The sequence below is a fragment of the Crocuta crocuta genome, unplaced genomic scaffold, assembly GCF_008692635.1.
Source record: "Crocuta crocuta isolate KB4526 unplaced genomic scaffold, BGI_CrCroc_1.0 scaffold28, whole genome shotgun sequence".
Taxonomy (NCBI): domain Eukaryota; kingdom Metazoa; phylum Chordata; class Mammalia; order Carnivora; family Hyaenidae; genus Crocuta; species Crocuta crocuta.
This window is the reverse complement of record NW_027533256.1, coordinates 9,360,422-9,386,006: the sequence shown is the minus strand read 5'-3', so window position 1 is coordinate 9,386,006 and position 25,585 is coordinate 9,360,422. Positions and strand designations below refer to the sequence as shown.

Below are 25,585 nucleotides of genomic sequence, written 5' to 3'. Positions count from 1 at the left end.
AAAATTTAAACCACATTAGAATGCTTTTTCAGGGGGCTTGCTCCCAGGCAAGATTTTGTCATCCTGAAATGCAGTGTCCCCATGTTGCCAACATTACTGATGCCAAAGGAAGATCTCATCATTGGGAGAAGAAGGTGTCTGCAATGGGCTGGATGTCTGTGTCCCCAGAATCCACACGTTGAGCCCTAATTTCCGATGCCATGTATTCGGAGGTGGGGCCTTTGGGAAGTGATTAGGTCATGAGGGCGGAGCCCCCATGAACGGGATTAGTGCTTTTATGAAAGGGATCCCAGAGAGGCTTCTCTTCTTTTGTGCTGTATAAAGCTCAGTAAGAAGAGAGCCATCAGTGAGAAAGGGGGCCCCCACCAGACACTGAATCTGCCACCACCATGCTTTTGGACCTCCAGCTCTAGAACTACGAGAGAAAGATATATGCCTGTTGTTTATAAGCCTCCCAGTCTGTGGTATTTTGTTATAGCAGCCTGCAGAGACGGAGACAGCCCCTTCTCTGTCTCTGCAGTATTGACACAGCCAGCATCAACTGGGAGAGGCAATGTGTAGCCCAAAGGGGGCCAGAGACAGAAGGTAGAAATGCAAAACTCATTTGTGCTAAATGATTCCATCACCTTCACTTTGCGGTGCTCCTCCACGTGGAAATCTGCCCAACCTCCTTAAGTCCCTTCCCCAGACTTTTCTTCTGCAATTTTCAGTGTCTCTCCCTGCATCTCATAGGACCGGCATCTCTGCCTTTCCTCTTCTTCATTCCTCTTGGAACAAAAAGGGAGCCTGCACCCCCTTGCCTTGAAGTTTCCTTCTCCCAGAACCTGGGTTGTTTGGTACCTGCAGTCTTTTAATTTGGGGTGAAAGTTGGGGAGACAGTCTGTATGAAGCAAGATGTAAAAATAACCTCACAATGTATTATTAGTAAGAATTAAAAAGAAATGTCTACATTTCCAGTTTTATTACCAGCACTTCACTAATTCACTTCAGGGAGTTTTGGCTTTCTTTTGTTGTTGTTTGCTTTTTTTCTTCTTTATCCACCAGAGAAAAGCTACTTAAATTCCAAATATGCAAAAAAACAAAAGAGAGAGAGAGAGAAAGAAAGGAAGGAAGGAAGGAAGGAAGGGAGAGAGAGAGAAAGAGAGAGAAAGAGAGAGAAAGAAAGAAAGAAAGAAAGAAAGAAAGAAAGAAAGAAAGAAAGAAAGAGAGAGAGAGAGAAAGAAAGGAAGAAAGAAAGAAGAAAGAAAGGAAGGAAGGAAAACATGGAAGTTTTCAAAAGGGAGAAGTGCTAATCTTGTCTAATGGTGCCACAAGTTTACTCCAAAATTGCTCAATACCCCATAATGGAAGAGGGAAAATTGATCGTCCTCATTATCACTGCAGCTCTGTCAATACCAATATTGCCTTGTTTTGAATAAAATGTGCTGGTTTTTTTCAATGTTGGTTCCAGTAAAAATGGGGTTTTAGTGAAAATATGAGCAGTAGCAGGAAACAAGTCTGGTTTCTCCCCCACCAAATGGATTGATTTTCCTAACGCATATTATTTCCAATGTAGGCTAGGGGATGGTGGTTCAATTAGGACTCCACGGTGAGTGTGCAGGGTCACCAGACTGGCCGACAGGCTGGGCCCGCAAGGCAAATTATCACAGAGCGATTTGCGGGGCAGTAGGAGTTTTTTACTTTATCCACGTAACAGTCAAGCCTTCAAGTCTATCCTTGTTCTTTATCTCTCTCCCCCTCTTTCTCTCCTGGTCCAGATTAATAAGGTCCCAGAGCCCAGTGAGGGTTAAGTCATGGTGGGCGGGGCTCCTCCATGACTTTGGGCCCATCGGTCCGTGGTGTGTCCTGAGGTAGATGCAAAAACCATCAGGACACTGTGCTTCCCCCGCACACTTGAAAGAAAAGGGAGTTCTATTGAACTACTCAAACTGGGATTGGTCACTTATTCCAATTTGGTGGAAACGTTCTTTGATGATTTTGAAAAAGACATGATCTTATTTAAGTGACCTCAGCTCTTCAGAGATATCACAGGTAAGTAGGGCCCACAGATGGGTTTCATTTGACAAGTTGAACGTTATCTTTGCTTACTTACAATTAGTTCTTTCTATATAGGGGTATAAACTTGCCCTTTTGCCACAGTCCCCATCAGCCTGATAGACTCATTTGTAGTGTCCATGTGGCCTTATAGGTGTGGGAGTTTGTGATCTTGGTTTATGTGTAAGAGGTCCACTCCCACCGAATCAGTAAAACCCATGTCTGAAGGCACTTTCATTGATACACTTGAACAGATTTGCAACTAAGACGTAAATGCATACGGGTGCCTGCTCCAAACCTTCTGCTTCTTTCACAAGTTCATGCATGTGATGGCCAATGCTGCCTGGTAACAGAAGCCCAGGATCTTCTATTTATAAGGTTTTTATCTCTTTCCAACTTTACTTCATCTTCCCGTTTGGCGTACCTCATCTCCTGCCCTAGTATAGTCGTATAGTCGCTCCCTTTGCCAAATGGGCACGCCATTTTTGACCAATGCCCGAAGCTGGGAATGCCCTTTCCAACCTCCTCCCTATGCTGAGCTCCTACTTATTATTCAAGAGACAATTCACACATTCTCTCATCTAAGAAATCTTTTCTGATTTTCCCAAATAATATTGTCCATACTTCAATCATAAATACTACACTCTGGGGCACCTGGGTGCCTCAGTCAGTTAAGCGTCCAGCTTCAGCTCAAGTCATGATCTCACAGTTTTGTGGGTTCAAGCCCTTTTCAGGCTCTGTGCTGGCAGCTCAGAGCCTGGAGCCTACTTCGGATTCTGTGTCTCCCACTCTCTCTGACCCTCCCCCACTCACTCTTCTCTCTCTCTCTCTCTCTCAAAAATAAATTTAAAATATTTTAAGTAGTCATTATAATTCCCAATAGTACCATATCTTCTCTGTTTTTCTCTGTTATAACCCCTTCCATTTCCATGGTAACCTATGTAACAAAGATAAAATAAAGAAATACTTCTAATATCTCTAAAAAATTTTTTAAAAGCAAAATATTTTTAAGTAATAAATAAATAAATGCTACACTCTGACAGCTCTCTCAGTAGATAGATAGATAGATAGATAGATAGATAGATAGATAGATAGATGATAGATAGATAGATAGATAGATAGATAGATAGATAGATAGATAGATTTCTACCACTCCCTGTCTCCACCACACTGTGAACTGCTGCCTGAGATAATGACTCTTCACCACTGTCACCCTAGCACCTGTCTCTGCCTCAAATGCAATAGCTGCCCAGTAAGTGCAAGCACAAGGGCTCAGGCTGTTCTAGAACATAGGAGATGCATCTAACCCAGAGGGCTAAGAGTGGTCAGAAAAGATGATGTGCCAACTAAGTGTTGAAAGACAATGAAGAGAGAGCCAGGCCAGCAGAGAAAATGGTCCTTCTGGGAGAGGCAACAGCATGTGCAAAGATCAAGGGGTGAAAGTGCACATGGCCTTTCAGGGAAAGGCTGGTGATCACGGGCCTTTGTCGGCGGGGCTGACTCATGCCCAGCACCCAATGCCCTCCCCCGTGAAGAGTCTCGTCAGCCGTGAGGACACCACCAGGGAAACCAGCCTGGAAACATCCGTCCAGGAGGCAGCCTGCACAGCCTGGAGCCAGAACCATCCGTAGAGAGTTGCCGTCCCCTTGAACACACATGCCCTCACTGCATGATGGCTGGATCGGGTGAGCAGTGGAGCCCAACGCAGGGCTGCAGGGGGCCCAGCGCCACCCCCCAGCCAACACCCTTCCCGCCGGTGGCCAGGCCTTCCTTGCAGGCTTCCTCCCCCTGAGAAAAGGAGGCATAAACTTACCCTGAGTGTCTCCGGTGCTTTAGCCAAAGTAAAGGGCTGACACGACTTTGTTTAGAGATACTTTTAAAACAGATTTTTTATTATTGCTAACAGATTACCATCCACGATTGTCCGGAGGAGATTCCTGGGAGAAGATGGTAGAGTACACAGTCTCTTGTAGAGATGAGGGATTGATTCACAAGCAAACTGTGGCCCAAGGCCTGGCGTGTTGTTCCTGACCTTCCTCTGACCCATCTCTGACCTTCCAGATAGACATTCCCTCTCCATCACCTTCTAGGCACAGGGCAACAAAATCTACCCACAGCTAGGTTCTCATGCTGATTCGACGCTAACTCATGGGTGAACTTGGGCTGGTTCCTTATTCTCCCTAGGCCTTAGTTCCTTAGCTTTAAAATGAGAATAATGAAAACACGTACCTCCCTAGTATATTGTTTGTGGGGAAAGTGCTTTTATCTCATAGAATGCAGGTGTTTTCAGGATATTAACCTTTCTTAGTCGTGGTCTTCCCCCCTAATAGTGGTAGGATTCCTTCCAACCGAGGATCTGGTTTACACAACCACTGTACATCGTACCAGCTCAGTACAAGAGCAAGAGTACACACCTACTCCATTCACGGGCTCCGTGGCTGGTGATGGGAGCTAAGGTCACTGCCCACTCACTATTTGAAGGCTCACCCTTCTAAGTGCTTTCATATACTGGCTCATTTAATCCTCAAACACCATGAGCTAGTTGCTATTATTACCCCATTTTACAGATAAGGGAACTGAGGCCAGGGGGATTATGGCTTGCTGAGATTACGTGGTGGAGGGCCAGGAATCTGAAACAGAAGGTCCGCTACAGAGGCCACTTTATCACTGCAATCGCTGCCTCCCAGGCCCCCAGGTATTGAAGCTTGCAGAGCACTGGCTAGCTCTGGGTTTTAAAGGCAAAACCAGTTGACACTGGTGACTCTATGGGTTAGGCAGGGGGTGCCTGCCTATCCTATCTTGTCTTAGGCCAGCCTCTCAAAACTTACAGGAAATACTAAGTGCTCATGGCTCTGCCCCACACTGGGATCATCTGAATTTAGTAACTGGTACACAGTAATTTGACCATTTCTGCCATCTTGAGAAGCCAGGTGGAGTCTCACATATATGTAACTCACCGACAGCCACATTTCTGAGCCACTTGGAACCCCCAGTGCAGATCTGCTCATTACCTCCACAGCTGCCCAGCCAGTCTGGACAAGGATGCCCTTTTATTAAGCCCAAATAATTTGCTGCTTGACTAACTGGTCTTTGTGTGTGAATTCTACTGTTCTACCACTAATTGACCAAGAAGTATTTGCCCAGCTCTCATTTCCCCAATGTCTTTTCTCTCTAAGCCACCCACCCTTAAATCTATTCACTATTCCTTGCATGACTAAAGAGGATTTTCAGATCCCTTGCCATCCTGGCTTCTCACCTCTGGACAAACAGAGATGTTAAGTGGTCATGGGACTACCACCTCCCTCAAACTGGGCACTATAATTCTATAAATATAGCAGGAAGTAGAACTCATCATAGCAGTATCCTCACCCCACTTGGGACAATTACTGACCTTGCACTAAACCCCCTAAGACTCTCACATATTCTCTTCTTTCCCCGCCCAGTGGATATGTGCACTGAGACATGAGCACAGGCTTGATCATCTCTGCTCAGTTTTGAGCCACTGGGATTCTGATCCATTCTTCAGGCTGGTAGAAACCCTTCACAGCCCCATTTTGTCATCCCTTGGGTAACTCCTCATCCCAGCTTTATGCCATCTACCCTTCAAGTTTCACCCAGGTCATAGATTGAATACAAAACAGGCAAAAGAGAGGACTCAGCCTTTTGATTCCTAAGTAGACTGTAACACGCACCTCAACACCAATTCTCTGTTATTAATTTAACAATAGTAAAATGCCAGTTGGAAATACACCTAAGATGTATTATCTTACATTTACTCTTTCCAAATTTCTTATATGCCAGGACTCAGAGTCCTAGGAATACAGACTGCCAAAGCTAGAAGAGAAGGGTGTGGTGGTAAATGGAGCCAGTGTATGATGAGCAGATACTGTGTGCCAGGTACTATACTTTACAACTACACTCTCCACTACTTTTCCCAATGGGGAAATATTATAAGGGGACACAGAGACTTGAAGATACATCAGTTTCCTAAGGTCACATAGCTAATGAGTGTCAGAACTGGCACTCAACCCAGGTCTTACTCCAAAGCCTACAATTTTAACGGTGCCATGCACTCATCATAAGGAAGGGAATTTAGATCTCATAAGGGTCCTAAACTGATGGCATATAAAAGTGTTCTGTTTAGTGGGCATAGTCTGGCTTTCCTCCTGCTTTATTTCCACCTAGTTAAGGGAAAGTGCCTTTAGGTAGGACAAAGACCCTTCCCTATAGCCACAGGCCTCAGCACTTCCTATTATTTATACCTATTCATTTCCTTTATCTCCTTGGTCCAAGACATTAAGTTTGCAACCCTTGTGATCCAGGCCAGATCTGAGTAGCTGAAACTGAGGTGTGGAGACAGGAAGCAGCCTACATCTGTCGTGGAGCTAATGACAGTAAAAGGGACTAGAGGCAAGGTCACTTGATAATTGGGCCAGAGGTCTTCCCATCCAAGTAACTTCTAATCCATCAGTCTACATTCATTGTGTCCTGCTTTTGATTCTCTTTGTCATCATGTGAGATTATGTCTATTTGCTCTATTTAAGAGGTTGCCCTAAAAAGTAAACTGGATTCTGACTAGGACTGAGATTTTTCTCACTTAGAAACAATAGAAATCCGGGGGGATTGGGTTTCAGTATGAAAGAGCATAGGTCGCCTAAAATTCAACATATTTGGAAATTCTAATGTGTCATAATTTAACAAAATGAGACTCCTACTTTACCCATTACCCATTTCCTCGTTGGAGGAAATGGCTCTTTTAAAATAGCCTGCCCTTACACGATGCTACCCAGCGCTATTAATGCTGTCAATATTTTAGTTATTTGAAACCTATATGATTAGTTCAATGTGTCTGAAATGCAGGCTAATTCCAGAAAATGGCACCCTTTTCCAAATTAAGGTACAAGGAGTTGATAGACAGATGCAGCCCTGAGCCTGCCCTTTGTTCTGTCCCATCAGGCTGCACAGGAATTAGAACAGTAGAATTGAACACACCCAACAGTGACTTGCGCTGCTGACTGATTGTAGACCACAGCCTCTCTACTATCCAGGTCTGACCATGTTGCTGATTTCCAACAGCCTCCCACGGTTATCGCGTCCACGCGGGAAAGGCCACTTAGCACAGAGGCAGGAGGTCCAGGAGCCTGGAATCATGGACATCTGCCACCTAGCATTCATGTTAAATCTGTCGCTCAGTTTCTACAAGTTTCAAGTCCTCATTAGCAAAGTGGGAATCCTGATATCCACCTTGTCGGGTATTATAATGATTAAATGATAAAATGCTTGTAGAGTTTCTGACACCCAATTGTGGTATTTCCACCACGTAGCAAGTGTTTCCCATGCTGCAGTGCATGTTATGCTCTGCTCACCATGCTGAGCACTCGTGCATTGCTCCGTTTCATCCTTAACAATAAAGCCACAAGGAAGATATTATTACCCCCCACACTACAGCAAAGAAAGATAAGGTCACAGAGGTGAAGTCGTTTCCCATAGCTGTGTGACTGTTAAGTGGCAGAGCTGAGATCTGAAACCCTTCTGTCTGGGAATGAGCATTGGGTGTTGTATGGAAACCAATTTGACAATAAATTATATTTTAAAATAATAATAAAATAAAATAATGAAATGAAATGAAATCTTGCTGTCTTCAGAGTTTGAAATCTACTCTCATATAGTAGGTGTTCACTAAGGATTGTGGTACAGGTGATGATGATGATGATGATGATGATGGATGATAACCCAATAAAGTTCAATTCTCTTAGCATGGTGTTCAGAGCCCCTCGTGGTGTGATTTTGACTGACTTTTGCAGCCCCACGCACTGCCTTTCTACCCACATGGTCTATCCTAGCCCAGCTGAACTACTCAAAGTCCCCAAACAGACATCTTCAAGTATGCCTCTATCTGTGGATGGGCTTCTCCTCTTCCCTCCCTCCTCCACCTGATCTGGCACAGGCAAATCTTTGCTTTAAAGCCTGGCTCCAGGCTCCAGCCATATCCCCAACTCTCTGTGGCTTTCCCTCCCCTCTGTCCCAAGGCCCGGTGGGAAAACCTTTGTTATAGTCATCAGGGTGTGGTCTTGCTGTCTTCTACACTTCTCTTCCCAGCCACCCTTGACCCAGACCGTGAGCTCCTGTGACATTCATCTCTGAATCCCCAGCAGCATCTAGAAGATGCTGAGTAATTCGTCACAGTCGCATGGGCATCCCATTGGTTGCTCCATCACACTCTGAGTTCCACCTCTGTGAAACTGGATCTGGCTTCCCACCCTCTGAGTTACACTTATGAGCACAAGCAAATACCCCCCACTAGGGACTGCAAAAAGGCAGTCCTGATGGAAGCAGAGTGATGCTGGGAACCAGAGAGCCCTTGCAGGACTGGGCAGAGTTCTGACCCACAGCCACGTCCCCATAGCGAGACCTTTGTGGCTGTTGAGTAGCTAGAAAGGGAAAGTGGCTTCTTTCCCATCTGTTGCTTCCTTCTGAGGCCAACTCAGCTCCCAGAGAACTGAGCTGGACTCCGTGTCTGCCTTGCGTTTAGGACAGCAACAGTCACAGTTGAATTTCCCCAGTCCAATTTTAATACTGGCAATGACACAGGAGGCAAAACAAAACAAAACAAAACAACAACAACAACAACAAAAAACCCAGCTGGATTATCTTTCCAAAAGCAGCTCACATGCTAGCATTTTGGAGGGCAGGGAAAGACACCTCTTGGCTGCGAGGAAAACAAATTTCTGTGGCCATGATTAGAAATAAATCAGGTACCCTGTATGTGTAGTTATTTAAGTGATCACCCCTGTAAAGACATCTGTACCTTGGAAAGCCATCAGTTTCTCAGCCATGAGGCAGGAAGAGCATCTGAGGAAGGTGGCTCTGAGTGTAATGCTGGGAAGCATAGGCGCACCTAAAGGGAGAGGAGGAAACTCACATTCCATCCTCTTAGTAACACTGCCATCTACTGCACCTTCCTGTGCCAAAGATGCAGTCCTGTAGCTCTTTCTGTTCCAGCATTTTCCTGTGTGGTCTTGTTTCTCATTCAATTTACTGTTCTATTGATTGTTATGAGGTTTCCCATCCCCCCTTTCAGAAATTAATTACTGTAATTATTCAACTTTTAACGGCTGCTGATTTGGCATCTGCAGCAAATATCTGAGAAAACGCACCACTACATTTCATTTGCATGTTTGAGAGAGTGAGGGAGAAGTAGACTTTTCCTTAAATTACATATTGTGACTTGAATAGAGAAAAAGAATCCTAACAAATGGAATTCTCATTTGCATACTTAATATGTCTGATCGCCATCACACACAGAGGGGTAGAATTCCATTCTGTACATTAAGGTGACAACTCCTGGGGTGGATCTGAAAGTCAGGCTCATCCACACAGTTTCCATGCACTAGGAGATGAAACACAGGCCATTTTTTGCTCTGTATCACATCACTGGTCATCGCTGTGGTGGAGTTTCGCACAACACTTCCACCAGCAACCCCTTGACTGCTAAGGCCACTCAAACCACTGGCTTGGTTGTTCTCACTGCAAATCCATTCCATGGTTGGAAATATAGCTAAGGAAGCCAGACATCCTCACAATGAAGTCATTGCACCTGGAAAAATGTACAAGGCCAATAATGCATGATCCTACATTCTGCAAGAGCTTCAAAGGATGAAGAGACCCATCATCAAGTACCTCTTGACTTGGGTCCTGGAAGTGAGTTCCAGACCTCTCCTCACCAGCCCCTGACCCTAGAACTTTCTTGGGCCTCAAGCACCTGCAAAATGGGGAGATTCTAGAGTACTGGAATGAGCTGTTATGAATATTGATGAAACAACACTCTTAGCATAGTGGTAGCCCTGAGTGTGTATTCCGTTTCCAAAATGCTCCAGGCAGGCCAATCTTGAATGCCAAGGTAAAGAAAGTAAACTCCCATACTTGAGATAACTAAATGGCTAGACTACATTTAAAGAATTAGAGGACATTCTATTTGGGGGTCAAATATTTTTATCTGCTACTTAATGCTTAAGGCAAGTAGGCATTGGTCTTAAAAGATGACTCCCAACAATTCCCTCTGTCCTATACACACATTCAACCCCTCACATCAGTAGAGAAGGCATATGGCCCTTCCCACCGAGTTGACCAGTAGACCAATGCTATGGAAGCCAAGCTGCCTTATTCAAGGCCTAAGCCTTTGGAAGGACTGGCAGCTTCTGCTTTTGTGCCTTTGTGACTCTGAGCTACTATGTGGCTGGCTGGAGGATGCACTTGGAAGGACACAGAGTAGAGGCCAGATGGAGAAGGCTCCATGGAGGAGAACCCAGGATCTTACGAACAGCTCAAACCAAGGTCCCAGACATGTGCCCCAGCTCGGGAGCCTCCTGCCATTGGAGCCAGCCTTGCATGGCACCAGCTATATGAGTAAAGAAGACATCTTCAATGGTCCATCCCACCCACCACCACGTGGCACAGAGAGATGTCCCTGTTGTGCCCGTCTAAATTCCTATCCCACACACACCATAGAAGGAATGACATGGTTTGTTAACTTGGCAGTTGTTTCTTTAGTTATCTGTTGATGTGTCACAAACTATCAGACCCATTTTATCCCAGCCTGCTGCTTTTCCATAAATGTTGAAAAATATAAAGTGCATTCCATTTCATTATGACATGTTTCTCTATTCATTGGTTTGATATTCATTTCATTGTCATTTTTCAGCAAAGGGATGAGAACCAGAATAAAGACTCCAGTTACAAAGGGACATAAAGGCATGGAACCAGGTCAGCCCCCTCCTTTTTTTTTTTTTTTTTTGACCCTGTATCAAATACTACAGAACTGCCTCAGTGAAAATAGTTCCCTTCCTTACACATCAAGGCTTTTGCTCCCTGACTCTACTTCTCTCACTGATTTCGGAAGACTTAAAATATTTCACCAGGTCATTGACATTTGCAGGCTGTGATTAAGAATGTCACTAGTTGTCATTTCTTCCTAGAACACACCACTTCCTTTTTAAGTCCTAGACAAAGCAAAGCTGGGCCTGCACCCCTTACCCCTCATTTGTCCTAAGGAAGCCGGGGCTGTACAGGGAACAGACCAGGAGGCCTGCCGCCAGGTAAGACGACATTTAATACCAGGTCCCCCAACTGGGAATCCTTCAAAGTCATTTAAATTGTCTGAGCCTCTGTTTCCCCACTGGTGAAAACGGAAACAATAATACTCCAGACAAAACTGCTGTGAGGACAAATGAGCCAGGAAAGGGTCCAGCACGATGCCTGGCTGCTCCGTTCTACTCATTTCCTTCCATCTGCTGCTAATCGAAGTGTGAATTCTCCAGGTCTTCCTCGACTCTGCCAGTTTCTTCCTCAGAATTTCTGAAGTACTTCTTCTCCAAATGGAGTGTACTTACTCAAGAATTGTCTTGTTCTGTGGCTCAATCCTTTCATCCTGCAATAGGGCCCTTTGTTCTCCCAGGACAGGAACTTGAGGGTTGCCTTTGATTTCCTCCTCCTGCTCCCTGGACCCATTCATCTCAGGGCCCTGGGATTCGATCTCTCTTCTCTCTTCACACTGACCCAGACACCACCCTACCTGAGCCACCACCAGTGTGGTACTGCAGACATGGCCCTCTAACTTCTGTCCCCATTCCCAGGCCATTCCCCGTGCAACAACCAAAGAGATGTTTTTGATACAAAAACCTGATAGAGTCACCATCCACTCACTTGAGAGATGCTTCTTGCTGCCCTTGAGATAGACCTCCATACTTCAACAAGACTCCAGTCTTCCTCTGCCTGTCCCATCTGGCACATTCCCCACTCTCCCCCTTTCCTCCCACTCCAGCTGCCTGCAGCAGACTCCTTCCCGCCTGGCTAATTGTTACTCATCTTTCAGGGCTCAGCTTGAATGTCATCATCTAGAAGATGGCTTCCCTGACCTTTACCCTTTCCTCTAAATTAGATTGAATTAGGCCTTCCCCCACCTCCATTCCCGTTATTCTTTTTCAGCATCCTCTTTCCCCCATTATTATCATTTGCCACAATTTGTAATTGTATATCTATTTGTGAGCTTATTTATTTAGCCTGTCTGCACTGGTACCACTTCTTGGTCCCCATCCTGGACGCAGGATCCGTGGACCATGTCCATCTTGTTAGCCTGGCATGTCCTGCACAAAGCACCAAGCTAGGATCAGAGCCAGCATCCACAGGATGGATGACTAGATGGGAGGCAAAGGACTCTGCCCCCACCAATGCCCAGTGCTGTCTTTAGCACCCACGACTTGCCTCATGAAGGTTGAATCATTTCAACTCATATCTGTTCAGCTGTTGTTTGTAGAAGGTCACTTTGCCATCAGAAATGACCTGTTTTAAATGGCCTTGGAAGGGTGTGCAGAACCCAGTCAAGGGTCGTAGACATACTGAATCTCCCCTGCAGAGGGTGCTTTGCAAGGGTGGCTCTGCTAATGCAGGGTATTGAGGGCAAAAGCAGAAAAGAAAACAGTTTGGCCAGAAGGAGCCTAAATGATCAGTCATGTGAAAAAGACAAACATGTGTGTTCATCAACAAATACCTGGGGGTGGTCTTCATGGTACAACCGAGGCAGCAGTCTCACCATGATGCACAGGACCCCGGGGTGCATGATCACAGCATCCCCTTCATCCATTCTGCAGAGAGAGGGGGCACAGGGTATCAGATTTCAGTTTTCCTGTGTATTTTGCTATTCACAAGCCTTTCTGAATTTTTCTAAGACAGGCCATAATACGCATCCTCAGTCTACCACCAATTACCTATATGACTTTGAAATAATTAATCTGAGCTTCATTTTCCCCAACTATACAGTGAAACTCACAAAGTAGAGCATCTCTGTCCTCAGAAAGACATAGAATAATGCTTTCGTGCACCGGGACAGTGGCTGGCTCACAGGTGATACTCAACGCAAGTTAGTTGCCTGTCCTTTCCCCTTCTCGCCAGACATGTAGGAGATGGAGTTGCTCTCATTTTATGTAAAACACACACGTACAAGGTCTCTGGACCCCTTCAAGATGGTGTAAGCATGCTCTACTCTGTCCTACCTACTGGAGGCAACTCAAAACTCACATAAGACACATGAGCAGCTCTCTGGTGACTCTGAAAAATAAATGGTAGCAGACAGGGAAACCAAGCTCAAAGCACCATGCAACTGGCATTGAATTTCCTTGGGCTCCTCCTTCCAGCATTCCTTGGTATGGGCTCATAGGGAGACTGAAAACAGAAATGGGCACCGCATGCAGACAAGGACAGAGCACCAAGAAAAGGTCTCTGTTGCTGGTGTAAGGAACAGGAATGGAGGCTACTGCAGATCATAGAATATGGAGGCGAACCTCTGAGATTTTCTTTGTTGGGTTTCTTCATTCTTTCTCAGCCAGCCTCCAGACAACCCCACAGCAATAGCAGTGGCTGGGAAGGTGCCTGAAATTCTGGGGGAAGACAATCCTCTCTAACCAAAATAACTATGGTTCCAAGAATATAGGCAAAATCCCCATTGCTCTTGTCTTTTTCCTTTCCTGCTTGGCCCCAGAAACAAATGCAGTGGTGTGAAGTATGTGAAAAGACAGTGAAATCAAAGCTTCAGCTTAACATAGAGAAGAAGGAAGAGGCCCATGGGAACCATAAAGTGTTGGGGAGATGATGAAGAGGAGGAGACTTAAGAACATCAGATGATGTATCAACCTCTGGATTCAACTCTGAGCTGTGCATGTGTAGATCTGACCCTAAACCACATTCCAAAGGCTTTGAGAACTGAACTCAGGGGTAAACTACCACCCTATACTGGCTACTTCATGGGGAAAATAGAGGGTAGATAAATCACACTGCCAAGTCTGTGAAACCAAACTAATACTGGAAACACTGTCCACAGAGGGTAAGTCAGAACTTGCAGACTGAACCTAACTCGGCTGATTGCCTGCTCAAACAAAATAATCAACATTCTCCAGAAGATGTGAACAGAAGCTAGAGTTCATAACATTCAAAATGTCCCAGTCACAATCTGAAATTACTTAGCATCGAACAAACCAGAGAAATCTCAATATCTCACACAGAAAAGATAATCAATAGATGGTAAGCTTGAGATGTCATAGATGTTGGAATTATCAGGCAAAACTTTAAGTCAGCTGTTAGTAACCACACTGTAAGGTGAATACTGTTGAAATGAATGAAAACCTAGAAAGGCTCAGTAAAGTAATTGAAGGAATAAAAAAGAGTCAAAGGGAAATGTAAGAACTGGAAATACAATAATGAATTTAAAAACCTCACTAAACAAGAACAATAAAAGAATAAGAGGAAAGAGATAAGAGCCCATGAGTTTAAGGACAGATCAATTGAAATTGCCCAATATTAACGACAAAAAAGAAAAAGATTTTTTTTTAATGTAAGAAAGCCTCAAAGTCACATGAAATAATACAGAAGGATCTAACAACTTGTTGCAGGAGTTCCAGAAGAATAGGAAAAGAGTGTAGTGGGAAAAAAATGTTGAAGAAAGTTCTAGCCATTGTTTCTTTAAAGCTAGTGAGATACATACCCTTAAAGATTTAAGAAGCTTAACAAAATCAACAAAGCAATCTGTGCCCAGGAACATCACAGTCAAACTACTAAACTCTAAAGACAATTTAAAAAAAAATCTTGAAAGCAGCCAGAGAAAAAAAATCACATTATATACAGGGAACAACAACTTGAATGACTGTGGATTTTCTCATGAGAAATCAGAAACTAAAGGAACAGTTAACTTTAAAGTGTTGAAAAGAAATACACATAATTCCATATCCAGGAAAATATCTTTCAGAAATAAAGGCAAAAGAAATATGTTCCCAGATGAAGGAAAACAAAGAGAATTTCTTGTCATGAGATTTTCTCAAAAAATCATGCTGAAAGAAGTTTTTCAGATGGGAGGGAAATAATAACAGAAAGAAACTTAGTATTTCAGGAATGAAGAAAGACCATGAGAAATGGTAAATAATTGGATAACCTTAGTAGAGTATATTTTCTCAGGGTGCCTGGGTAGCTCAGTCGGTTAAGCATCTGACTCTTAACTTTGGCTCAGGTTATAATCCCAAGGTCGTGGGATCAAGCCCCACTTTGGGGCCTATGCCGACAGAGTGGTGCCTCCTTTGCATTTTCTTTCCCTCTCCCTCTGCCCCTCCCCATCTTGTGTGCACTCTTTCTCTTCCTTTCAAAATACATAAATAAACACTTTAATAGACTACATTTTTCTTAAGTTCTTAAGATATGTATGATTGTTGAAAGAAAAATATTATTAGATGTAATGCTATGAACATTACAACAAAAATAGCAGAGAGTAAAGGAACCTACATAGAGGTAAGCTTTCTGCATTCCATTTGAAGTAGCAAAATATTAATTCTAAGCAGGATGTTAAGTATGTACATTGTAATTCCTACAAACACTAAAGAAAGAAAACAAAGAGAAAGAATCAAAAATACTATAGATAAATTTAAACTGAATACTAAGATATATTCAAATAATCCACAAAAAGTTAGGGAAAGAGAAACAGAGGAACACAAAAGGGGGAACAAGGAGAAAACAAATAATAAAATGGTAGACCTAAGTCCAAACACGTCAAAAATTACATTAAATAAAAATTGTCTATATACACCAATTAATAGACATATATTGTCAGAATGGGCAAAAACCCCAAACTATATTCCATCTACAAGAAACCCACTTGAAATATAATAATATTGATAGGTTAAAAGTAAAATGTTAGAAAAAATTTAAACCATGATAACACTGATCAAAAGAAAGGTGGTGTGGCTACTAATCCTAGAGAAAGCAAGCTTCAAAGCAAGAAAAATTACCAGGAATAAACAGGTTATGTTAGACAATCATTAAAGGTGGCATAGCACACCAAATGTGTAGGCACTTCACAACAGAGCATCAAAAGTCATAAAGAAAAACTAGTAGAAGTAGAAGGACAAATGGACAAATCTACAGTTATAGCTGGAGACTTCAACACTCTTCTTTCAGTAATTGATAGGAAAAGTAGACAGAAAATAATCAGAAGTATAGAACTGAACAACACTATCAACCAACCAATGTGATTGACTTAGGGAACATTGCACTCAACAACTTCAGAATACACCCTCTTTTCACATTCTGTGGACACTTTGTCAAAAGAGACTGTAGTCTAGGTCATAAAAGAAACCTTATCAAATAAGTAAAATCATACAAAATATGTTCTCTGATCATGATAGAATTAAATTAAAAATGAATAATAGAAAGACAAATGAAAACTTTCCATGTACTTGGGAATTAAACAACATATTTCTTTTTTTTTTAATGTTTTATTTATTTTCAGGAGAGAGAAAGAGAGACAGCGTGAGCAGGGGAGGGTCAGAGAGAGAGGGAGTCACAGACTGAAACAGGCTCCAGGCTCTGAACTGGCAGTCAGCACAGAGCCTGACGCGGGGCTCGAACCCACGATCCGTGAGATCATGACCCAAGCGAAAGTCGGACGCTTAACCGACTAAGCCACCCAGGTGCCCCTAAACAACATATTTCTTATTAGTTGTGATAAAAATACAAATGACATAAAACTTACTATATTAACCATTTTCTTTTTTTTAATTTTTTATTAATGTCTTTTATTTATTTCTGACAGAGAGAGAGACAGCATGAGCAGGGGAGGGTCAGAGAGAGAGGGAGACACAGAATCTGAAACAGGGTCCAGACTCTAGCTGTCAGCACAGAGCCGGACACGGGACTCGAACCCACGAACCGTGAGATCATGGCCTGAGCCAAAGTCAGATGCTCAACAGACTGAGCCACCCAGGCACCCCTATCTTAACCATTTTCAAGCGAACAGTTCAGTGGCATTCAGCACATTCATATTGTAAACAACGTAGTTCTAAATAGTTTACGGGTTAAAGACAAAATTTCAAGAAAAGTTTTAAAATATTTTGAACTTAGGTGCCTAAGTGGTTCGGTTGGTTAAGCACCAGACTTCAGCTCAGGTCATCATCTCATGGTCATGAGATAGAGCTCTGCATCAGGCTCCACACTGAGAGTGGAGCTTGCTTAAGATTCTCTCTCTACATTCCTCTGCCTCTCTCTCTCTCTCAGAAAATAAATAAAGAAATAAATAAATAAATAAATAAATAAATAAATTTTAAAAATAAAAAAACATGATCATACACAGAAAAAAGCATTTGAAAAATTTGACATTTGTTCATGATAAAAGTCATCAGTAAACTAGAAATAGAAGGAATCATCCATAACCTGATAATAGACACCTAAGAGAAAGAAGAAAAGAAACCCAGAGCTGATATAATATTTGATGGCAAATGATTGACTGAAGACTTTCTCCCCAAGACTAAACAAATCAAGGATGTCTGCGCTCACTAGCCCTATTCAATATCATGTTGGAACAATAGATTGGAAAGGAAGACATAAAACCTCACTATTCACAGACAACATGATTGTCTACACAGAAAATCCGAAGCAATCTATTTTAAAAAATACTCTTAGAACTAATAAGTGAATTTAGCAAGGTCTCAGGGTACACAGTTACATGTAAAAATTAATCATATTCCTACATATTAGAAGTAAACAACTGAAAAACAAAACTTTAAAAATATCATTTAAAATAAAGTTCAAAAATGAATAAATACTTAGGTATAACTCTTTTTCTTAAGTGTGCTGGAGAGCTCTTTCTGCCTACGGGTCCTTTCCCTGTGCTTTAATAAAATCACCTTTGTGCACCAAAGACATCTTCAAGAATTCTTTCTTGAGGGTCGGCTCCGGATGCCACAAACCCCACCATCACCCCAAAAATCTCATCAATGTGGACCACAGTGGCCAAAGAGCACCAGGAAGGCTCTAATTATGTAAGTACAAATAACCGAGTTTAGGTGAACTTTCTGAATTTACCCCATAAAGTCATATTCAGAACATGAAGTACTGGAAAAGGAGGGGCCAACATGGCGGAGAAGTCGGGGATCCCAAGTTCCCTCCTCTCTCCAACAAAGCAGTGTTGAAGTTAAAGGACTTTGAACTTCAAGAGTCCTGGAGACAAAGAGGCAGTCGCTTCCGGGACAACCCATAGGTTCGAGATAGCGAACTGGGAGAGAGAAAATGAACTGAGGGGAGGGATCTCCTTCTGTGGAGAGACCACGGGAAGAGAAAGAGTGGCTGGGGAATCAAAGGATTGTATCTGGACAAGAGAAAAACCTCAGACCGGGACAGAGAAAGCTCCAATCTCTAACTGCCAGGCTTTCTCTGGCCTGGGGCTGGCTGCCCAGATGGCGCACCTGGGGAGGCGAGGAGCCAGAGCCAGGCTGGATGGCTAGGTCAGGGGCGCAGCCCGCAGCAGGAGACAGCGATGCCCTCCCTGGAGAGCTGCGGGGCGGGACACAGCCTGCCTGCGCCCGCCTGCCAGAGGCCACAGATCGGGTGGCGCCGAGCGGTACTTTCCCGGTACCAGGGCGCGCAGAGCAGGAGTTTAAATCCCAACCAAGAGCCAGGGCACCGGAGTCTGCGGAGCGAGACAAACCGCCTCGTTTGCACCTGCAGCAAAGTGAGGACGGCTTGATTAGAGTGGTTTGGGATACCTGGTCCGTGGAGGAGACACTGGAGTGTCGCCATTTTCCTCCCCATCACCAAGAAGGTGGGGCTTCAAGGATCAGACAGCCGGACCCACAGTGGAGGCGGGTGCCTACACCAAGCCACGCCCCTCGGTGCCTGGTAATTGCGCATCTACCAGAGCAGGATTGACACTGAGGAACCAGAGGGCCCCTCTCCCAGACCAGCACTGTTGCACTGCCTAGTTTACTTCTCGGACAATTCTTATATAGATATGGTTTCCTTCCTTTTCTCCTTCTTACCTCCCCCTTCCTCTACTCTGGGTACTCTGGCTGTTGTTTTGTTTAAGCAGACATGTTTAATCCATTCTCTTGATACATGTTCCCCGCCTCCTTCTTTATTTTCCTTTCTCTCTCTGTGTGTAGTAAGCCGTAGAGTATCTCTGTCTGATTTTTATTTTTTCTTTTTCCTCGCCCCTGTCATTTCTCTCTTTATATGGGATAAGGCCTCATCCATCAGCACCACCTCCACCCTGTTGTTTACTTGTAGCTAGTATTTCTGGTTTTTTGTTTTTGGTGTGTGTGTGTGTGTGTTTGCGTGTTTTTGTTTTCTGCTTGCTTTTTGTTTGTTTGTTCATTTTCCTTTCCAGGGGTACTTCAAAGAACAAATCAAAGCACACCTAGTGGAGGGTTCAAAATGTCACTACAATTAGGGAGATAAAGTAACCAAAGTCATGACAACAGAGAGCAAGTAACACTCTCCAAAAACACCCCCTGAAGGGCAAGACCCTGGACAATGTATGACCCCTCCTTAGTATAGTAGTGCTCGCAGGTGCAGAGCACATAACAAGCTTTTAAAACACATAACAGACAGAAAACTAGCCAAAAGATTGAAATTGAAGAATTCTCAGAAGAAATTTCAGGAGAAATGACAGCCAAAGAATTGCTCAAAACAGATATAAACAATATAATTGACCAAGAATTTAGAATAATAGTCATACGATTAATCACTGAACTTGAAAAAAAACATAGAAGACAGCAGATCTCTTATTGCTGCAGAGATCAAGGAACTGAAATATAGTCATGATGAATTTTTAAAAAGCTGTAAATGAAGTGCAAAATAAACTAGAGTGGTGACAGTGAGGATTGAAAAGGCAGAGGGGAGAGTAGGTGAAACAGAAGATAAAATTATGGAAAAAGATGAAGCAGAGAAAAAGAGAGATAAAAAGTTCTGGATCACAAAGGGAGAATTAGAGAACTACATCATTCAATGAATTGAAACAATATCCATATCATAGGAGTTCCACAGAAAAAGAGGCCTATCTTTTCTGTGAAAAGAGAACAAATCATAGCTGNGGGGAAAATAGTGGAGGAGAGGGAGGGAGGCAAACCATGAGAGATTCTTGAATGCTGAGAACAAACTGAGGGCAGATGGGGTGGCGGAGAGGGGAAGGGAGGTGATGGGCATGGAGGAGGGCACTTGTTGGGATGAGCACTGGGTGTTATATGGAAACCAACTTGACAATAAACTATTTAAGAAAAAAAATGAAAGTGAGGGGATGGAGAACTATCTATCATGCTACTGGAAGTAAGAAAAAATGCTGAAGTAACCATACTTAATCAGATAAACTAGACTTTAAATTAAAGGCTATAACAAGAGATAAAGAAGGACACAATATAATAATTACAGGGTCTGTCTATCAGGAAGAGTTAACAATTATAAATGTCTATGCACCAAATGCAGAAGCACCCAAATATATGAAACAATTAATCACAAATATAAGCAACCTTCTTAGTAAGAATATGATAACTGCAGGAGACTTTAATATTTCACTTATAGCAATGGACAGACCATCTAGACAGAAAATCAATAAACAATGGCCCTGAATGATACATTGGACCATATGGACTTGACAGATATAATTAGAACTTTTCATCCTAAAGCAGCAGAATATACAATCTTCTCTAGTGCACATGGTACATTCTCCAAGATAGATCACATACTGGGTCACAAAACAGCTCTCAATAAATACAAAAGAATTGAAATCATACCGTGCACACTTTCAGATCACAATGCCAAGAAACTTGAAATCAACCACAGGAGAAAGTTTGGAAAACCTCCAAATGCATGGAGGTTAAAGAAAAGAATGAATGGGTCAACCAGGCAACTAAAGAAGAAATTTAAAAATATATGTAAATCAATGAAAATGAAAACACGACAATCCAAACTCTTTGGGATGCAGCAAAGGCAGTCCTAAGAGGAAAATACATTGCAATCCAGGCCTATATCAAGAAATAAGAAAAATCCCAAATATAAAATCTAACAGCACACCTAAAGTAACTAGAAACATAACAACAAAGAATATCAAAACCCAGCAGAAGAAGAGAAATAATAAAGATCAGGGCATAAATAAACAATATAGAATCCAAAAATAACAACAACAACAGCAACAACAACAGTATAACAGATCAATGAAACTAAGAGTTGGTTTTTTGAAAACAAATAAAAATAAACAAAATCGACAAACCCCTAGCCAGACTTCTCAAAAACAAGAGAGAGAGGACCCAAATAGATAAAATCACAAAAGAAAATGGATTTATCACAACCAATCCCTCAGAACTTCAACCAGTTATCAGGGAATACTATAAAAACTATATGCCAACAAACAGGACAACCTGGGAGAAATGGACAAGTTCCTAGACACCCACACACTCCCAAAACTCTAATGGGAAGAAATAGAAAATTTGAACAGACCCATAACTAGCAAAGAAATTGAATCAGTTATCAAAAATCTCCCAACAAATAAGAGTCCTGGACCAGATGGCTTCCCTGGGGAATTCTCCCAGACATTTAAAGCAGAGTTAATACCTATCTTTCTCAAGCTCTTCAAAAAAAAAAAAAAAATAGAAGTGAAAGGAAAATTTTCAGACTCATTCTATGAAGCCAGCATTATCTTGATTCCCAAACCAGACAGAGACCCCACACAAAAGGAGAACTACAGGCCAATATCCCTGATGAACATGGAGGCAAAAATTCTCAACAAGATACTACCAAATCGAATTCAACAGCATACAAAAAGAATTATTCACCACGATCAAGTGGGATTCATTCCTGGGCTACAGGGCTGGTTCAATATTCAGAAATCAATCAAGGTGATAAATCTCATTAATAAAACAAAAGATAAGAACTATACAATCCTGTCAATAGATACAGAAGAAGCATTTGACAAAACACAATATCATTTCTTAATAAAAATTTGTATGGAACCACAAAAGACCCTGAATAGCCAAAGTAATATTGAAGAAGAAAACCAAAGCAGGAGGCATCACCATCCCAGACTTTAGCCTCTACTACAAAGCTGTCATCATCAAGACAGTATGGTATTGGCACAAAAACAGACACATAGACCAATGGAATAGAATAGAGAACCCAGAACTGGACCCACAAGTGTATGGCCAACTAATATTTGACAAAGCAGGAAAGAGCATCCTATGGAAAAAAGTTTCTTTAACAAATGGTGCTGGGAGAATTGGACAGCAATATGCAGAAGAATCAAACTAGACCACTTTCTTACACCATAGACAAAAATAAACTCAAAATGGATGAAAGACCTGAATGTGAAACAAGAAACCATCAAAACCCTGGAGGAGAAAGCAGCCAACAACCTCTTTGACCTCAGCTGCAGCAATTTCCTACTTGACACTTCTCCAAAGGCAAGGGAATTAAAAGCAATTTTGAAAAGGAAGAATATATATATTCTATAATGTGAGTCCTCCAAATTAGCTGGTTTTATAACTTATTACACAGCTACGGTGATCAAGACAGTATTAATAAAGAGCTAGACACACAGATCAATGGAACAGAACAGAGTCCAGAAAAAGACCTACATAAATATGGCCAATTGATTTTTCACAAAGGTACAAAGATAATTCAATGGAAAAGGATAATATTTTCAATAAATGGCATAGGAGGAATTAAATATCCAAATGCAAAATAATAATAATTATAATAATAATAACAATAATACATCTCATCTTAAACTTCACACCCTGGAGTTGAAGAAAATCAAAATGGATCAGAGAAAACACAGGAGAAAAGCTTTGTGGCCTTGAGCTTGGCAAAGATTTCTTAGATGTGATATGAAAAGCCCAATAAAAGAAAAACATTAATAAATTGTACTGCATCAAAATCAAATATTTGCAGTCTGTGAAAGTCACTTTCACAATGAAAAGACAAGCTACAGACCGGGAGGAAGTCCTTGCAGCCATACAAAGGAGTACTACTCAGCAATAAGAACGCATGAACAACTCACGCAAAAATTGGACAGATCTCAAAGACCTTATGCTGAACGGAAAAGGCTAGCCTCAAGAGTACATATTGTATACCTGCATTTATATGGTTTAATGGAAAAGAAAAAAACTATCGGGATACATCAGTGGTTACTAGGGGTTAGGGATTTACTATCAAGGGGCAACATTCAGGAACTATTTGAGGTGATATGACTGTTCTGTATCCCGATTGTGGTGGCAGTCACATGGCTCTAAATTAAGTGAACGAGGACCCATAGAACTTTACAGAAAAAAAAAAGGACTTTCACTGTACGTAAATTCAAAAAGTAATAAGAAAAATGAAAACAAATATGCAAAAAAAAAAAAACCCCACAAATCAAATCTCAAGTTGCAAAGACCTGTTTGTCTTTTTACTTGTTTAAATTTTTTTAATGTTTCCTTATTTTTGAGACAGACAGACAGAGCATGAGTGAAGGAAGGGACAGAGACAGAAGGAGACACAGAATCCAAAGCAGGCTCCAGGCTCTGAGATGTCAGCACAGAACCTGATGTGGAGCTTATATCCACAAACCATGAGATCACAGGCTAAGCTGAAGTATTATGCTAAACAGACTGGGCCATGCACGCGCCCCACAAACACCTGATTTTCAAACACTGTGCCCAGAGTGCTACTCTCACAACCTGTAGCCACATCGTCCTTGGCACCGCCAGCCTAAAAAGAATGGCTCAGGTGCCAGAAGTACATCTCACCTTGGTGTATATTTCCTCAACTCAACGGAACAAATTTATTGACCTAACCAGGCACTATTCACGCACTCTGGTTACATCTATAAATAAACTAAACTAAAGCCCACACCCAGGATGTGAGGAAAGTAGTGTAGATAACAAAAGTCAACTTAAGAAATATGTAAATTATAAATGATCAAAGTTATTATTATTATATAATACATACTACATTTTTACAACACAATATAATATATTACCACGAATAAGTAAATTATACATTATGAAGGAAGATAAGTGCCACTGTGAGAAAAGATTAGAGCAGAGAAAGAGTGAATGGTGCTGGGGTGGAGGAAGGAAGAAATTTGCAATTTTAATTTGAGTGGCAGAGTTGGACTCCTTGAGAAGGGTCACCTGGGCAGACTTGAAGGAGGGGATGCAGATATCCTGGGGAAAAGCTTTTCAAGCAAAGGGAACAGCCAGCAAAAGGCCTTAAGGTGGGAATATGTCCGGCATGTTCAGGGAACAGCAAGGAATCCTATATTATTGCCTTGATACCAAAGTTACACAAAGAAAAAAAAAACTACAAACAAGATCCTTAATGAATATACATGGAAAAACCCCAACAACATACTAGTAAACCAACTCCAACAGCATATTTAAAGGATTGTACACTATGATCAAGTGGAGATTATCTCAGGAATGCAGGGTGTGAGTTATTCAGTATGAGAAAATCGGTCAATATAATGCACCACATTAGCAGACAAGGGGGGAGAAAGCCAAACGATTGCCTCAGTTGATGCAGAAAAACATTTGACAATATCCAGCACCCTTTCATGATAAGAACACTCAGAAAACTAAGAATTGATTAAAAAAAACTTCCTCAATATGATAAAAGGCTTTTATGAAAAGCCTACAGCTAACATACTCAAAGGTAAAAGCTGGTCCTCAAATTCATATGGAATTGCAAGGAACTGTACATAGCCACAATAATATTTAAAAAGAACAAAATTGGACTGCTCACATGTCTGGAGATCAAAACTTACTACGATGCTATAAGAATCAAAACAGTGTGGTACTAGCTTGACACACAGTCCAATGGAATAGAATTGAGTCTTCAGCAAGGAGGCTAAGACGATTCATTGGAGAAAGAAGAGAATCATCAGCACGTGGTCCCAAGAGAAATGGATAGCCACATGCAAAAGAATGAAGATGAACCATGCCCTCATATCATATAATGGATTAATGACCTAAATATAAGAGCTAAAATTATAAAACTTTTTGGGGAAAACATAGAGGTAAAATTTCATGAGTTTGGATTTGGCAATGGATTCTTACATGTAACACCAAGATCATAAACAACAAAAGAAAAAAAAAAGATGACACATTTCATTGAAATTAAAAGTTTTTGTGTCTCAAAGCACATTAAGAAGAGAACAACCTACAGAATGGGAGAAAATATTTGCAAATCATGTAACTGATAAGGGTCTATTATCCATAAAATACAAAGAACTTATACAACTAAACAACAAAAAGAGAAACAATCCAATTTAAAAACGAGCAAAGGACTTGAATAGATATTACTCCAAATAAGATTTACAAATGGCTAGCGAGCACAGGAAGATGTTCAACCTCATTAGCCATCAGGGAAGTGCAAATCAAAACCACAATGAGATACCACTCACATTCACTAGGATGGCTGTAATTTTTTTTAATGGAAGATAAGTACTGGTAAGCCCTTGGAGAAATTGGAACCTTCATACATTGCTGGTTAGAATATAAATTTTGTTCAGCTACCATAAGACTGTTTGGTGGTTCCTCAAAAAATTAAACATAGAATTATCACTTGATCCAGCAATTCCACTTCTCTATATTTACACAAAACAATTGCAAAGAGTCAAATAAATGTGTGTGTGTGTGTGTGTGTGTGTGTGTGTGTATCATAAATATGATTATATAAACAGATAAAACAAGATAAATACCCAATCGGCTAT

At 41.8% G+C, this 25,585-nt stretch overlaps 1 protein-coding gene across 7 annotated transcripts in view; it reads right to left on the bottom strand.

The window, feature by feature from the left end:
* The window catches only part of WDFY4 (WDFY family member 4), a 290,261-nt gene that overhangs the window by 204,142 nt on the left and 60,534 nt on the right, over window positions 1-25,585 (bottom strand). For all 7 annotated transcript variants that reach the window (XM_077746401.1, XM_077746405.1, XM_077746404.1 and 4 more), the window contains one exon: window positions 12,581-12,674. In XM_077746401.1, coding sequence (XP_077602527.1) covers window positions 12,581-12,674 — 94 coding nt within the window. The remainder of the gene's footprint in view (window positions 1-12,580; window positions 12,675-25,585) is intronic.